Source organism: Typopeltis vanoorti, chromosome 23 (genome assembly GCF_054136105.1).
Source record: "Typopeltis vanoorti isolate ZY-2024b chromosome 23, IOZ_Tvanoo_1.0, whole genome shotgun sequence".
Taxonomy (NCBI): domain Eukaryota; kingdom Metazoa; phylum Arthropoda; class Arachnida; order Uropygi; family Thelyphonidae; genus Typopeltis; species Typopeltis vanoorti.
The window spans coordinates 13,681,989-13,700,003 of NC_143571.1; the positions used below are offsets into that span (position 1 = coordinate 13,681,989).

Genomic DNA, 18,015 nt, shown 5'->3' on the forward strand with positions numbered 1-18,015 from the left:
CGTTCTTAAGAATCATGACCCGATATTTGAGGCGAAATAAATTAAGGACAACACATTTGTCCGTCATCTACAAAATTTTGAAATCATCCTACCCCCGCCTTTGTTTAATAAAATGAAATATACAAAATAGTCTCAAAAAAATTTTTTTTTAAATTTATAATGTATATAAACCACTATCACTTGCTGAATGCCAACTAGGCTTGCCTATTCCTCATTCTCGCTTTTCTTGGAGAATTTATTGAGGTTTCCTTCTATCACTAGCAAGATTCTCTGATCTTACCCAACTGAATTTATTTATTTATTTTATTTTGTTTATTATTTTTTGTGAGCTTACGTCAGAAACTGACTTTCGCCCTCCTTCCATTTTCCAACAATTTGAAGCCACGATGAGAGAAGCCATAGCAACTACCAATGCAGCAGCTTTTAAAAACAAAGGAAAGAAATAGAATACGATTTTGATGTTTCCAGAAAGTCATTCGTAGATGGAAGTATTGAAATGGTGTTCTTACTTGAAAATAAAATGTCGTCGGTTTATCTTTCATAAAGGATTTAGTTTTTAACCGGAAAAGAAATATTTAAAATACGAACGACTCTATAAAACAAACAAACAAACAAAAAAAAAAAACTTCATTTGTCGCTAGGATATTGGTTCAACTCCTAGCGACTTTAACATAGGAAAAGACTTGGATGTGTGTACAATTGAGAAAATGCATAATTTAGGAAATATTCTTAGCAATGGTAGTAATCCTTAAGTGCTTAATCCTTCTTTAACACGTTCATTGCCAATCATGCGATATCGCGCGATGAGAGTTCTCACCAAACGGCCGATCACGCGTTATCGCGTGGACGTCGCTAACTAAATAAAAAAATTAAAAAAATTTGGCCACCACACGAAATTCCAATTTTCAGCTTGGCAATTGAAAGTGTTAAAGTTGATAATATGAAAATCGAATCAAGAAATATTCTTTTCAACAGAGATGGAATATTGAAGTACAGAAGTTATCCGTCTCTCTCTTTCTCTCTCTCTCACACACACACACACACACACACACACACACACACACACACACACACACACACACACACACACAAAGATAGCAAACAGAATGGCTGTGCAAATTTAACTGCCCAAAGTTTGGATATCGCTTGAACACAAATAGAAAGAGGATCCGGACGTCATTTGTGCTCAGTTAATTCTTATTACATCCCCTAAGAATGCAACGTTAGTATCATTTAACTCGTTATGGATGTTTCCCGAAGTTTAGCGATGTACTGGTAAAAGAATGCTTCGATCCATCAAGTCAACAACTGTCTCATGCCGTGAAAGTGGAACAATTCATGTCACTGCTTTTGGTAGGTTTTAGGAGATGGATCTAGATCGGAGTTTTTCAAGCTAAAGTAGAAGCAAAAAAAATAAATGCTTTGGAATGATAACCAGCATATGAATGCTATTCCAAGGTTAAATGAATAGTTAATTTTTTTTCTAAATTTAAAAATTCTGGCGCAGTGTCTAGGAAAATAGCTGCACGGGAAATGACGTCACTCCAAAGTTCATTAAAGCAAATGCTATTACTTGTTTCGTACATTAGCAGATAGCGAATACAACTCAATTAAGGTAACGACATTTCCCAGTACGTCTTAATGTATGCGATTCGAAAGAGAAAGCTGGCCATCAGTTACCTGTAAGGTACCTAATAGCACCGTTTCTTAGAAAGACAATGTCCAGGAACATGATGACTCATTGCTGAGTTCGCGTGAAATCGCGAATCGGAATATCACTTGATGTGTTTGAGATTAGCCACATCATCCTTTATTTCTGGAGCCAAGCGGTCATTAAAGCTGCAGCTAAAAGAATAAAACCCATGAATCACTAAAGTATTTTTAAGAAAACTACCTACTGAGAAAAATGTTTTTTTTTTCTGTCAAGAGAAAAAAAACAACAAAAGTTATTCACAGAAGAAGTTAATTATGGATAAGTTAATCTAACAAAACTCACAAAGAAAATGTCAAAAGCGATAATTACTCCCAAGATGTCACAGAAATTTTTATTCCTCTAAATTTATCTTTTCATTTTGTTACGAGACAGTTTAAATAATAAAATTCCTGTTTAGGAAAAGAAATAATTAAAAATATAAAAACAGTGGAGAAAAGATGCTACAGTGAATGTAGTCAAAATATTGCAGAAGATTTTTATAAGATAAAAAAAAAATAGAAGAAACGTAAAGATTTTTTTATGTTGCGTTCACAGTAGTCTCCACTTGTGTGCAGTCATTTAGTTCTTATTTGGGCTCATCTATTATTGGCCGAATTTCAACATTACGGAATATCCAACAGTGTTTGTTTTTCATCAGCTTCTTGCATCCGCTAAACTGCGTACTTGATGAATCACGCTGCATCACGTAAAATGAATAAAATCAAGTTTATTAAACGAGCTTCTCAGCAAGGACTGTAGTGTAAATGCATGTTAATCAATGCAGAAAATGGCCTTCATTGTGGACTAATGCCATTAGGAGCCAAAGGCAAACAGAGAACCGACAACAATACTCATGTGTACAATTTCACGCAACTCATCAGTGTGCTGCCGTCTGTTATCGCTCAAAAACCGCATATCTGCAAGTTTAAGACGTTAAAGAAATGACACTAATGGGCTGATCATTAACATGTACAAACAAGTGATTCAGCTCTGTGCATCTTTACTCTCCTCGCTCACGCTAAAGGCAGCGTGGCGTGTATTTCTTAATTAGCTTCATCTATGTAAACAACGGGCTCACCACCGTTCACTTCTCCGCTCTGCTCTGCCGCTAAGTGGGGAGCTCCGAGGCTTCAATGGCTGCCCGTGCTCCGAGCGGTGACACCTACCCTCTTGCAGGAGGAATGAATAAAGCCGAGTATTGCTTTTCAATTACGGAGGAAGCCATTAACGGACATTCTATTCTTCATGTGAAGATAACTCCAATATTGTTTTGTTATCAAAGGCCCAAACTGCTCTGTTATCAGACTCAAGTATCAGTTACATCTCCGTCAATGGTTTTAATTTCTACTAATGATTCATCCGGCTTAATTACTTTTATTCCTGAAGGGAAGCTCTATTGTTCTTTCCACGTTATATATTAGTCTCAACCGACTAAATAACTTCGTGATGAGGGGAGAACAGATTTATCGCATCCCTTTGCTGCCAACCGGTACAGTGCTGCTACTCTTCTTCGCTTTCCATTAATAGTGCGCGCGCGCGCGCGAGTTTGTGTGTGTGTACGTGCGTGTGTGTCAGAGAGAGAGAGAGAGAGAGAGAGAGAGAGAGAGAGAGACTTAAAAAAAATTCATTAGTTTTAGCTGAAGAGTAGATGCATTAAAATCAATGTTTTATAGGGATAATGGTTTAGCAGATTATGCTATTTATAAAAAGTTTATCTCAACAGACGTACATGTCAACTTCTTTAGTAGATAGCCATGGTTTTATTTACTCCTTTTTTTTATTTTCGGTAACGACTGATTCTTTTAAAAATCTACAGGAAATGAGTAGAAAGAAGGGAAAAAAAAGCTGTCAAGACATTTACTAGTTATCATTTATATGCAATACTCTATACTGAATGAAGAAAAGGTTTAATTGTTCTTTAAAAAAAAAAACACGAAATGTCTGCCCTCTTGGAAATTAGTTAATATTTTAGTCGTAAGATAAAAGACACCGAGAAAGAAAGAAAGAAAGACAGAGAGAATGTCTGACAATAAACATGAATCATGTAATGATATTTAAAACGACTTTGTTAATTTCCTTTTCTCTATGATTTATTGGAAGTTAAGAAGGAAGTTTCTTCTTAAATGTTCGCACTGTAGTTGATAGGCTTTCCGTTGTTCTACATATGATACTTGATAGACAAAGCGGGGAAAAGGAAGAAAGCCCCCCCCGTGAATTATGACCAAAATATAGTTTTCACTGCACAGAAAAATAATAATGCATGTTTGTCGTTTGGTTTTGGAGGGATGCTCACCCCCCCCCTCCATTTATCTCTTGTACACTAGCGGCTTTTTTCTTGAAAAAATATTTTAAGCTTCTAGACTGGAAATGGGGATATTTTAAACAGAGACTCAATGAATAATCAAGATAGCTGTTTTACTGTAACTGAAAAACCTTCATTTTATGAATACTAAGATAGAAGAGTGTGTGCTTACAGCTATCATAAATTCCTCGGACAGTCTTTTATAGTATAATATTCAATACGCTCTAATTCTTTCCATTAGAACTAAACCTAGAAAAACATAATACTTATTAAATCTATTGTGGCAGAAAGCATTATAAAAAGAACGGAATAATTTTTTTGAAAAAAAAAACTTTTCCACTAGAGTGGATACAACGTTCGTTTTCTCTCGTTGTGATTACTTGCAACGCTTCCGTTGTCAAAAGCAAAAATTTGACAGTCCTTTTAAACTAACAGTTTTTCTAGGATTTCTCCTTTATTCTGATAAAAATAACAAAAAAGAAAAAATAATATTCAAATATAAAAAAGTTAAATATATAAAGCAGTGCAATCCATATTTGTTCCATATTTTCAACAGGATAAATTCACTTTATCTTGTGAATAGGTAAACCTAAAAGTAAAATGAAAAAGTCACAAGAAGTTCATCCTATGGTCGAATTGTTTCTCCAAGAATCTCCAGAAACATTTCAGGAACTCCTTAGGGGTTCATGATCCCCGAGTCTAGTTAAGTCATTATTCCAAACATGACCAATTTTTATGCGAATGTCCCCTCCCCACACACACAAAAGGTTGTAAACTTATAGTACATTAGCACTAGGATGTGGGTGGACTGCACCTGGAAGGAAGAAATATTGTTCTGCAAGTTTGGAGTTAAAACCCGGAGCTTTAACAGATTTACTGAATGACCGAGAATGACCTACGTCAGTTTCTGATGAATAGATAGTGACAGTGAAAAGATTTGTAGAAAATGCATTTTCTCCTTGAGCCAAGGAGAAAACCTAATTTTTTGGATGCTGAGGAGACGACATTGGTAACATATTTATGCCAAAAGATACTGAAGTAAGAGAAATCTCGTCTTGTTCAGAGAGTCGGGTGGTGTGATAAGTAAGACTGGATGCATTTGTGCAAGGAATGAGCTAAGACTGAGTTTTAGTAGCTCTGAAATTAGCAAGATTATAGAATACCATTTGAAGAAATTGATTGGATATCAATTATTATAGAACTACTTAATATTTTCATCAAGGTCCATCAAGACATTTGCAATCTTTAAATTGTTAAGTATATATAAGATGGAAATAACATCGTTCAGGAGAATCATATAGTCGTATGAAATAGTTCTGGAAATATCGTAGACCTAAACCAACGACTACCAAATATCTTATCACTGTGTCAACATACTGTACAGATAATAAAACGTAATCACAGCATTGGCCGAAGAGTATCATAAATATAGCGTGGCAATCCTATATATGAACAGAAAGGATTGGATTGCTGTCTCGTACTTAATTTTGTAGAGGGAACTTTTACCTCCCATCTAAACGTGTGTTTTCGTTTTCTATATTCCTACAACTATTTTTAACAATCGATCACTGATCACAACAATAACTACAACTATCTTATCACTATGATAGTTATGGCAACATACAACTATTATTTGTAATATCTAAAAGTAGTACTTGAAAGTTACGAGAAGAAAAAAGACTATTTACAAATCTTTTGGATAATCACGGTCTTCGATATAAAGCAAATTTTTCGGAACTTCAGATTAAGAAGAATAGGTTATCTTCTAAACCCGAAGTTAAATTCAGAGCAGTGTTAGATGAGCTCCTCAAATCAGTTAAGTCTGGAATTAAAGAGAAGGCACAAATTAAGTCCGTGGAAAATATCGCGAGAGGAAACTAATGTGAACTGATATTTCTTAGAGTTACTAATAACTAATTGCTACAAAAATCTGTATATATATATATTATGATTTTTAAATATTAAAATGTTATATTTTAAATATTTAAAATGTAAATCTTTATATTTATCATTTCAGAGAGAGAGAAAATTTATTACATGGATAGACCGTTTAAATATGGTAAAAGTAGTATTCAAGATGCTACCCATCCATCTCAACCTGTCAAACACAAAACCGCTTTTTTTTGTGTAGATATAAGATGGATGCAGTATGTTTTGCATATAACAGGTATTTCTGGATAGGACCTGTGACGTAATAATTACGTAATATTACATGTGAAACAATAAATATTGAACACGTTAAGAATATATAAGTGACGAATTGTGGCTTCAAACAGTGGAATTTTTTAAAAATAAAACGGCTGCACCAAAATTACGTTTCTCTTTTTTCTTTTTTTTTTTACTTCTACTGTTAAAAGTTTTCGATGGCTATGACTCTCAGGCTATCAATCAGTTAGAGCTGACAGTGAGCATCTATTACGGAGGTCTTTATTAAGCTTTTTATCACATTATTTAAAAGAAACAGAATCCACCTAGCCCGGCATCCATCCACGAGAGCTGCCTCTGTTTTTAACATAAACCTATCGCATTTGCACACTAAGTAGTTCTTTTTATCATAGCTTACAGGTATATACGAGGGCATTAACACCCGAATAAGTGCCTTTCTTCCGTATGAGTTATTAAGAAATGTCATAAAAATACAGTCGTAGGAAAGCTAATGAACCCCTGTGAAACATGACAGGATGCCCATTAGCGGTTGACAAGTTCTCATTACAAATATCACCACCATCACGACGACCCTTTTCTTGACCTCGTACTTGAACTCGAGATCTGGTATGTCGCCTGAGGTATCAACGAACGTCGAATGAAACAGCAGTTCGTAATCCAGCTTCCCTTTCCCGCAGGCTGCCCATCAACTGCGGCTTTGGATGTCGTGTTTTACAGTAAAGATAAAAAAAAAAAGGTGAGGCGATAGTTAGACAACGGTGCGCGTGATGTTCACCCCTCCTGGGCGTCAAGCTAAAATTCGCAGCTATTTTGAGTCAACAGTTTGATGACTAATACTAAGGAAGCGTAAAGAGCATTGCACGCTAAGGAGAAAAGAGCAAGTAGCCCCTGTATATCTCGCTTTCCTGCACGGCTAGGAAACACCGCGGTGAAGAGGACGCAGCAAAATGTGCAGTCACTGCATCAATACAAAAAAAAAAAAAAGAACACTCGGTAGGAGACAAAACTATTGTAAAAATATTAGCGTGAAGGCAAATGGGAAACACCGTAATCGGAAAAGTGGGGGGGAAGAGAAGGGAATGGAACGGAAAAGGTATAAAATAAAGAGGGGAATGAAAGAGCTCCACAGGAGGTCGTTCTACTTGTCCCGATGACACAGACACAAAATGTAGCTGAGTCTGACCAACCATCATGCATTCGGAACACTAAGTGCCTCCATTCGGGGAAAGAAGCGTTGACAGGGCTGGCCAGTGATTGGTAGAGAACGTTTTGTTCGAGGTTCGGACCGGCAGCGGCGGGCTAATGGAATGACGGTCGTCAAGTCGCCATCACCGCCGAAAGAGGACAGGAAATTTATTGTCATTCATTGTTTGACCATTAGAATCGTCTCCCTTGGAGGCAGGGGAGAGAAATGGATGTCTTTAATCAGGCACAGGATACACTTTGTCTGCCGCCGCTGGGCCGTGAAAAATTCCCGGGCGCTGTTCGGCGAGTTAATGTCGTCCCAACAGGAAGATGACAGCCACAAGTTTACGGCGAGCTTCCCGATGACGTAGAAGCTTCCTCTGACAGAGGATGGCACGATTGATTGGGACATGGAAATGACCAAACCCTCTTTCTCAACTGGATGAAAGTTATGAGTGGTGTGATTCAGTAGCGCCTTGGCTTTTCCAGGATGCGCGGTGAGTAACAGCGATTCGTTCTTGTCTGAGGGGTGGGCCTCTTATTCAAACATGCCCATCAACTAGCTCGGAAAAAAAAAAAACATGCTGATTGGATTATCCTGTACTAACATCCTTCAAAAATTATGACTAAACTGGGAATTTCGCTGTAACGTTTCTCTGATCTAAGGTACTGGACAATTCTTTCTAATCCTGGGAAGTCCTAGTCGCTTAATCTCTTTAGGGGACTTTTTGTATTCTGTAGAAAGCTTTCAAAAAAAAAAAAAGTTCGAGGATTACCTAAAATGGACTTTTTTGCAACTTCTAAAATTGGGACAATGCGATACTTAAATATAAAAATAGTAAAACTGGTTTATGAATTATTAATTACATTTAAGTCTTAAATGTAACATTGATTGGAAATACCTGAGCTCGAATCCCGTATGGGACGCGAAAAATATTGAAGAGCTTTTCAGACGAAATGAATTAGTCGTCTTATACAGAGATGGAGATTTCTGCTCAGGAAAGAAAGGACAAGATAGTCGTAACTTGTCCTTGTTTTCATACTTGGCGCTTAGAGCAAAACAAGATGATGATTGTATCTAATTCAAATTTTTTGACTAGCATATAAAATATTTTTTTAATAATAAAGTTTTTCATTTCCTCAACTAGAGCGGATCCCAGTATGCAAGGTCTACAGAACAAAATTCATAGTAAAAAAAAATAAAAAAAATCATTAAAGGAAGACACATTATTTCAGTCTGTCTTTCCAACTAATGAACCATAGATAGCTATGCTGCGCTGGTTACGAGAATCCGGATCATTGGAAGCAGTGCAGACTTTATGTCTTGGTAGCTTACAAGTAAACGGCAAACAGTAAAATCCACTATGCCAGATCCGTTTGGTGGGCTGGAATGAATTTCCCAATGCGTATCCCATGAGCAGCATAACAGTCATCGCTAAAACTGACTTACGAAAGATGTCTGGATTAAGAAATAAAACAAATCTTGTGCACTGCGGTGCACACATATTTAAACGCTGTACGGCATTGCCATTATCCTCCGGCCACCTCTCTCTCTCTCTCTCTCTCTCTCTCTTTCTCTCTATCATGTAACTCCGCTGTGCTACTGCCTACCGCTACGCACAGAGAAGTCTGTTGGGATGGCGCCTGTCGGCTGGCAACGGCACGACGGGAGGATTAAGTCATTTGTTCAATGGAATGTAAGGCCATTTGCCCGAGAATGAAAAGCCCTGCTATGATACCTCTGCCTCACTCGGAGGGTTGCTTCAGCTCCTCCAGCGACTAAACCTAACTGTTTCCATGTAGTCAAACAAGATAACACAAAAGAAGTCCTTTGTAGGCCCATTTTGTCCGCTCCAACCGACGGAAGGGGAAATATCTGAGGGGGGAGGGAGGAAAAGGCAGTTCGCTGCAGTAAGAAATCGGACCCAAAGAAACCTGTCCATTACAGGGTTGGTCCTGCTCTGGAAAAGAGCTGTAGAAAGAGAATCAATCAGTACAGCGCAAATGTCTTCTCCCGAGGGACGCGGGCAGACATTTCCATAATTGTCTCAGTGGCTGGGTGACGTGAATTGATGAAGCTGGAACAGAAATGAAACTGTTTCGTATAAAAACACACCGTCACTACATTTTAGTGGTATTCCTCTTATCACGGGCTTCTCTTAACAGACCGGCATGGATTTAAACATCGAGGGGAAAAAAAAGTTCCCAAACAGGTTTTTTTTTTCTAACTAGAATGATATGTAAAGAGTGACTTTAATGACGTATAAGAATATTAAAAGGTGTAATCTAAAGGTGTAAACTAAAATAACTAATAATACTTTTTCATGATAGGCATTCTTTAGAATGAAATAAGACAATAAATAAAAGTGAACGATTAAAAACTGGCAGTTATTCAACTCAAGTTTCGCTGTTGTTGGAAAGATACCGCAGAAAATTGATTGCAATGAAGACTGAAAGCTCTCAAAAAAAGCGTGCAATCCGAATTGAAGATGTCACAAATTATTTGAAGCCTCACGGGGAAGAACACGCAACGAACCGGCAGCGAATCGAAATATTAATTTCTCTACAAACACTCGATGTCTTTTCACTTAGGGACTGTCCAAGGAGATGATGCCCTTATTCACTTGAATGAATCGTGTAGCAAACATGCTTTATTATAATGACATTTTCACTACTCTCATCGACGCACAGAAATTTTGCTTTTAAAAGCAACTACATGCCTTGGGTAGGCGATATCTATTAATACGCGCGTGTCGTGAAAGCTGAAACAAATACATTGAAATAAATAAGAATGACGTCACGATATACACATAAGAGATGCTCATTCTGATCTTCAAATCAAAGATAATTTAAATACTATCTATAGAAGGGTTTATTGGAATTTTAATGGTATATTAGACACTTCCCATTTAAACGAATCATCAAGCGTATCACACAACAAAATAAAATTTTTATTATATTCAAATAATCCATATTGGACCATTATCATTGTTATATTTTACACTTTAAAGCTCTGCCTTCGAAGTAACAAACGATCTCAAAATGAAATGAAATGTAAGATGATAAAATAACTAAGAAGTTGATAAACCTGATTACCTAACAGTTTTTGGTAAGCTGAAGTCTTATATAAATACCTGAATCTTCGGATATGTTATTCATATCCGTTATGGTGTGGATGAGATCTTAATACTTATAATTAATGAAGACCTTAGAGACAACGATGAAAAAATAGAGACCGACTCTAGTTTTCCTTTCAGTGACATACATGCCGATAGGACAATGATACCTCTCTTTTGAAAGAGGCTAACCTACCATTGTTGAAAAACGCACAAAGAGGTTTTTGTTTCTTAAAGAAATCTTTAAGATACTCTAAAGATAAGTCTTTTATTCAACCAAATAGATAAAAAAATTATTCACGATTTTTTTAAAATAAATAAATAAACCGTATAGAAAAAAACAAGGTTGGTTTATTTTTTATTGTATATGAAAGACAATTAATGTTCATTGGTAAAATTTATTTTTTTAAGTTATTTTCAAAATAACTTCTTCAATTCTAAAAGAAATACGAATCCCGATTAGCACTTATCCACTAAGTGTACGAAGTAACCTAAATACAAACAACGCACCGACTTATTTTTATTTTACTATTCCCAGGAATCTCTTTCTATAGGATACGAGGAGAGCCTCGAGGGTATCATTTAATAAATAATGCAGTTTCAATTACAGCGGCCACTTTCGTCCTCATTATCTTTTGATGCCACCGCTATCGGTGGCCGTTGCTGCTGCTCAGAGATCCTCAAGAGCTCGAGATACCTGAGTATAAATTATTGGCGCTTTATAATGATCCACCAAGTGCTATCTTAAATTATCTCGGCGTCTCATTACTGAACTTTACCGGGAAAATTGACTATTTCTCGAATATTTATCAACAAACATTATTTTGCGGAACCATACTGTTATGGGTATTGTAAGACAAGAAAACAATGCATCACTGAAACTACAGCAGATATATCCCAAGTAGATCACACGACACACATAAATTCCTAACCGAATATGATACCTGATAACTACAATTTAAACATTACATTGTTATAAAAGACAAGCGACTGACACTTAATTTACTTCAGATTACTGTTGAGTTGAATGGAAGATCTTAACGCTGATTTGCTGCTCACGATGCATACCGAAATCATAAAACTGTCTGTTCCCGAGTGACACGGTCAAGGTTGTCATGCGAGGAAGTTTATATGAACTGATCTTGCAAAGTTTGGATGCGTTTTAATTGGTAGGATTTTAATAAATAAAAAATTATATACACAAACTAAGAAAACCTCGACTGAACTTCCAGTAACTTGTTAGGCCTAATGGCTTACGAACATGTAACTTGATTTTTCTGTTTTCTCCTCGTGTGTGTGTGTGTGTGTGTGTGTGTGTGTGTGTGTGTGTGTGTGTGTGTGTGTGTGTGTGTGTGTGTGTGTGTGTGTGTGTGTGTGTGTGTGTGTGTGTGTGTGTGTTTCGTGGAGAGAAATCTAAGTTTTCGGAGGGATAAACTCTATTACCTGCGTATGCTAACGGTAAACTCACTTCATTTCAAAGTCCCTTATAAAACTTTATCCCTAGGGGGGTGGGGTGGGGGATTCAAACCCAAGTCTTTCCAACCGAAGGGTAAATGCTGCGTCGTTCTCTTGCAACTAAGAATTGTTCGTTTGCGATATTCGACATTCTCATGTATAAATGACAGACATAAAAGGTAAATAAATATAGCAATGAATTATTTATTTTTTACTTTATTATGTATCGGATATGCTATTTTTTATATTTTTCAAATAAATTTTACTTAAAATTTGTCAGTTTTATTTATGAAATTATCAGTTTTATTCTGTTATCTAACCAGTTATTTATTTTTTTAATCGATGCCTTTATCTATTTCTTTTATGATTGTAATATGTCAACATTTGAGGAAATATTTTCAATCATTAAGTAGTTTTGTTGATATTTTGTGGCCCTAAATCCGAAAATGGATGACTGGGAATTGTCTTTTATTGTCGTCAATTATAAATTCTTTAGATTACGAGTGGGTGGCTTCTTTTAGCGGCTTTTATGAGAGGTTTCCTAATACGGAAGATCTAATGAAGTCCAATTTGACGGAAGTTGTGGTAGATGAGGAGATTATCCGGAAAGCTAAAAGCTTAACGGATGTCAAGTGGGAAGAAATAAGATGATCATAATTATGATGCTCTCTCTACAGATTTTCCACTATTCACATGTTGACATGCACAAATTGTATCGATTAGTCCAGTAGAGAGCTTATCACTTCTCGGAATAAAGATGCGGGAATTATCTCTCTTCTAGACATCATTTCCAAGAAAATATCGATTTTTCTTGAGATGCTTCTTAGTTCTTAATAAAGATTACGAGCAGTTATTTTGAAGTTCAGGTACGCCGAGAAGAACACAGCAAATATTTTAGGAACCAAAAGCGATTAATTGATGACCTGAAATTTCGTTGTGCTTCTACGAGAAAGATGTTGAAAACTAAAAGAGCCTAAAAAAATATATTAGCTCCATCTCTAGCGCTTATTTGCTTCTGCAGCTCACCATAAACTACTTGGGGGTAGATTCGTTAGCGAAGAAGCTGCATTAACTTAAGAAACATGCCATTATATGGTCTTTAGATAAACTCCTGCGAGAGAAAAAAAAAAAAAAAACTGCGTATGTAAAAAGTGGCAAAATGCAGCCAGACAGCAATTACCGACTTAAAGATTTTTAACTTTTGTGAATATTTAGGTCAAGTCGCTGTAGATTTTAAGTAAGCAAAAACCGCAGGAGTTTCACTTGTGCCTCAATGCGCGCGCGATTACGTCAACAATGCATAGATGGCTTGTCCATTCAGCTTTCCAAGTAGGCCATCTCCCGGAGGGAGACTACTACCTTCAACTTTGTACTCGGCGTTAGGAGCACTGGAGCGAACGAATCTTCCGATAGGAAGCCATGTTCCAAACCACGCGCCACTGCTTCGTCGGACAGGGAACCATGATTCATCTTCAAATGCTTCAGCAGGACATCTCTGACCTGCCAGCCGATAATGGCGGGAACAGCGTGCAGAGACTGGTGACCAGAAGCGTCACGGCTTTCTCAGATAGACAAAGGAGTTGTTAGCTACTAGGAGGTACATAAAAAGGCATACACCATTGATCGCCACTCGCTTTCTCTCCCTCTCTCTTCAATCCTTAGAAACTCTGGATTGTTCTGATTTTTTGAGCTAAAGACGATAGCCAGTAGTTAAATGTTCATTTTAGAATGGAGTCGACGTTCTTAACCAACGTATTTATAGCGTAGCTTACACAGCGATTATGAAAAATATTCGGGAGAATAAAAAAAAAAATAGAATGGAGGAAATAATCCATCGCTATCTTCTAGCCGTGTGGCTTGAAGATAGCCAATCCGCGTTTAATTTTAATCGTATCCAAACTAAAGTAAGTGTATCGTCTAAAGTTATCTCTAATGTAACAGATCATTCGGTTGATTTGATCGGTTGAGTGGAATTTTATGATTTTCTTCTGGTAATTAAAATATTACCTTACTCCAATTAATAAGCATAATGCAAGAGCCTCCGTAGCTCAGTCGGCATAGACGAAGTTCATTGGTCGGAAAGACCTGAGTTCGATTCCGGTCATCTCTTTCGACTAAAGGTGAGTTAGCCGGTCTCGTACGAAGGTGGAGGGTTTTTCGTCCCTCAGAACAGGAAAACAGGCCCCGTGAATGCACACATCTACAGACACATCCTGGATTAACCAACCTATTCCATAGGATTTCGGCTTACACAGTGAAAGTGTGGGTTTACGTAAATTGGGATCAAGATATAGAAATGCGTACAAAGATCATTGGATATTATCTCTCATTATTTGTGTGGTAAAAGAAACCTAATGATGTAAATACGGAGATGTTCGAAATTAAAACTACAAAACCAAAGATTTGTCAACTACTCCTCAACAAATTACAAGTCGAATAATACTCACTGTAAGTAAAACCAAAAGTTTCAGTTTGGATATTGTCGTGGTTCTCCTTGGTTTGTTTTCATTATTTAGAACCACTCAAACCCCATCTTTCTAAGTAAGTGCATGATAAAACACTGAAAACAATAAAATAGCTTTATTGATAGCAGACGAAGTGCACTAAATTAACAATTATTGTTATAGAACATGAAGTGTGATTGTTAATATCATTCGCATTGTTGCATTAGTATAGCTGAACAGCAGCTGATTGGCGATAGCAAACATATCAATAAGAAATCACGCGTTTCTTAGCAACGAAAGCTTTCTAACTTGACAACAGGTTAAAATACAAAGACGTTGAAATGAGAAAGGACGTGATATATTTATTCAACAACAAATAAAAATAAAAAATGCTCACCGTTACCGACTCCCGGAGACTTTCTTGATTTTTCCTCGGATTCTCCGTCTACAGGCTCGGGGAAAATGACCGCTGTGTCACTCCTTTCGAGGTACTCGCGAATCTTTTCCTCTTCGCTTTTGGATTGTTCTTCCTCCTGGCTAACAATAAGTCCATTCGGAATCTGCCGGGGCATTTCGCTTTTCTTATCTCCAAGCTGAGCACAACTGGCGTGGCCATTAACTAGAGTTGGGGGCACTTGGTTTTCTAAAAGGTCCCTTCGGCCTATCTTTTGTGATCCGACGTCGGTTGGACTGTATACAGGAGGGGAGGGCATTTCTCTCTTGACACTTACCGGAAGTCTGTCCATTTCGCTAGTAGACTCTTCCGGTCCGGTATTTTCAGGAGTATCCTTCAAGTTATGCCGTGAGAAAGTGGAAGGGGAAGGACTAGAAGAATCCGCAGGTCCCAAGGGATCCAAATCAGTATCTTCTGGCATGTTCTCCAGTTTAACTGAAAATTCAAAGGGAGAAAAACAGTTCTTTCGTTGCTAATGATAAAAGAGTGATGGTAACTAATAATATATTTCAATTCGACGCATTCCAGCAGCATATCAGCTCTTAATTTTAATATATATTCGTATAATTTCTACAATCGATTTTTATGAGTGGCCAGGTTTAAACAATCGGAGTTGATTCGATCTCTATCAAGAATCGACTAATTCTAGAATCGGCTGGAGAAAAAAAAAGTTTAGAATAAAATTTCTGTGGTCGGTGATTAGAAATGTTCCTTCTTCAAATCAATAATTCGATTTTGATTTTGTCACATCGGCATCATATTAGGATGCGCTACACTCGGCTCATGGGGTGGTTATATGGTTCATTAAATGACACTCAAATAATAAAAAACAAACATCTAAATAACTTTTAAGAAGAAATCTTATACGGATAAAGGCCGGTAATGATTTAAGAATGAGAGAAAGAATATTTAAGTTTTCGAGAGAATAATGCTGTCATCTACGTATGAGACCAGCTTTAGGGATAATAAAAAGCCCCGATGCGTACTACTCACATCCCAAACGGGATTCGAATACAGACAAACAAAAAGGGAGGGTACCCACTCCACAACTCTCCATTCTCCACCACTCAAATCCACTAACCGTAACTGCACCAACGCCATCTACCGCCGACCACCACCACTAGTATTTCCACAGACAAGCATCCATGCCCACGGCGGGATTCGAGCCCGCAGCCTTTTGGCTGGAGAGCGGATACGCTAACTACTCGGCCAGCATATAAATCCAAAACAAAATAAAACATTAATATTTTGGTCCAGACTCAAATGGATTCAAATGACTTCCATGTCTAATGGAATTACTAATCAATGAAGAAAGAGGCGTGTTAAGAATCAAAGAAGTATCTGAATAAAGAAGAAGAAATTAAAGAATAGACTTCTTTAATTTCTTGAAGATTTCAAGAAATTAAAGAAGTCTATTCGTTTATTAATTTTTTTTTCTTTACACTCATGAAGGGTTTTAAGCCTGGATCACGCTTAGTGCAATGGGAGGGTGCTAAGGAAAAAAGCCTATGTTTGGACTTTAGAGTAGATCTTTCAATCCACTTCAGACCTCCACTGAGTGAGTGGCTTCACATAAGACTTTTTAGCATTCTAATGAAGGCTTTCTGGTACTAAGGCTTATTTAGAAGGATAGGTTTTTTTAGTTTTTCGAACACAGACTGAACTGGCGAACAAACTCAGTCCAGTCTGCAAAGAAACACGCATATGGATAAGAAATAATAAGAAGAAAAACAAGAAATTGGTCAATATGAAAATCGTTGGTATAAAAGCATAAGTCAGTGGATTTCGGAGTATCTTCGAAAATCTGAAGGACATTCAAAATTTAATCCGAAGCACATCCTCCTCGGCACTCACTGACGGCTACTCGGCGATCCAATAACCACAGAAGCCAACACAGAACGTGTATCAATGGTGAGTGCGAATAATATCCTCGTGAAAATAAGACGTATTGTCTTTCTTAAATTACCTTGAAGATTTACAGATTTTTAAATCTTTAGGCTTAAGATTTTTATCTCTTTCATCTCATGAGTATTTAAGCGAGCATTTCAAACAAGTATTCGTTTCACCAAACAAATAGTTGGATCATCTGCTGACTGGAATAACGGATTCGATCTTAAATTCCTTGTTTGGTGGATGAATATAACACAGAACCTTAATTTGTGACGCCCTCCTAGTATACGAGGTACGATCTAAATTTTTGGAGTTGATATTGTTTTTTCTTCCAAGATAACGAGATGCAAACCTCTCTCTCTCTCGCTCTCTCTCTCTCTTCGAAGTAGTTCTCTTGCAACTTGACACAAGAATCGAATGTTAGCGCTAATGCTAAAACTATATCCAAAAGTCCTGTTTTAAACTCTGAAATTCTCCTCAAATGTCCTTCCCTTCTTTTTTTCTCGCAAGAATTTATGGCCCAACATATACTATTTTCGGTCATAATTCTTGCAAGCAAGAAAGAAAGAATGAGCGGAGCATTGTCATGGTGGTGGAGAAGCTTATCCCGGTGTATCATTTTTATCATTTTAACTGCATATCTTCCTGATAATGATGCGTTTGTGTGTGTGTGGTGTGATGAATAAATTCTGTCATGGCCAGCATATTTTCATCCATATCCATCTTTCTAGCCAAGAGACTTCTTCGAAAGCAAGCTTTAACAGTTGTATGGATATACACTTGCTATTCTTTGAAGCATGCAGTTTTCGATAGATCGGAAATTGCAACGAATCCATTATTATTATTATTATTATTATTATTATTATCTGCCTTCCACTAGGAGACTTACGCCCATCTACTGACGCAACATCAAAAACTCCACGAAAATCTAAATTCATAAATATGGACACGTCATTAAAACAAAAATACTTTCCAAGTGAAGTTAAGAAGATAATAAATCCCTCATTATTTTAAAGCCGGATACGAAACTCGGAGATCGAAATCTCCGAGTTTCGTATCCGGCGTAAGAGTTTCCAAGCGTAAGTCAACACCTGGGTGGTCAACACTAGGGCAACTCGGAGCAAAGGTGGAGCGAGCTCCATCACTAGCCTTAATATTTTCTCATAATGTAAAACGCAGCTCTTAGGAGATGTATTACTGTTTTACATTATGAGGAGAGGTTACTACCCAGACCGGTTTCGACCTTTCGTAGTAATAATATATGGGTACACCGGTCTGACAATTCGTTAGTAGGGGTGTATGTAAGTTCG

The 18,015-nt window shown here is 37.1% G+C and overlaps 1 protein-coding gene across 9 annotated transcripts in view; it reads right to left on the reverse strand.

Moving 5' to 3' along the window:
- The window catches only part of zfh1 (Zn finger homeodomain 1), a 432,332-nt gene that overhangs the window by 94,466 nt on the left and 319,851 nt on the right, over positions 1 to 18,015 (reverse strand). For 6 of the 9 annotated variants that reach the window (XM_090413016.1, XM_090413021.1, XM_090413023.1 and 3 more), the window contains one exon: positions 14,759 to 15,250. The exons of 2 other annotated variants lie outside the window; for them this stretch is intronic. In XM_090413016.1, coding sequence (XP_090269142.1) covers positions 14,759 to 15,250 — 492 coding nt within the window. The remainder of the gene's footprint in view (positions 1 to 14,758; positions 15,251 to 18,015) is intronic. One more of the 9 variants, XM_090413020.1, reaches the window with a different exon arrangement.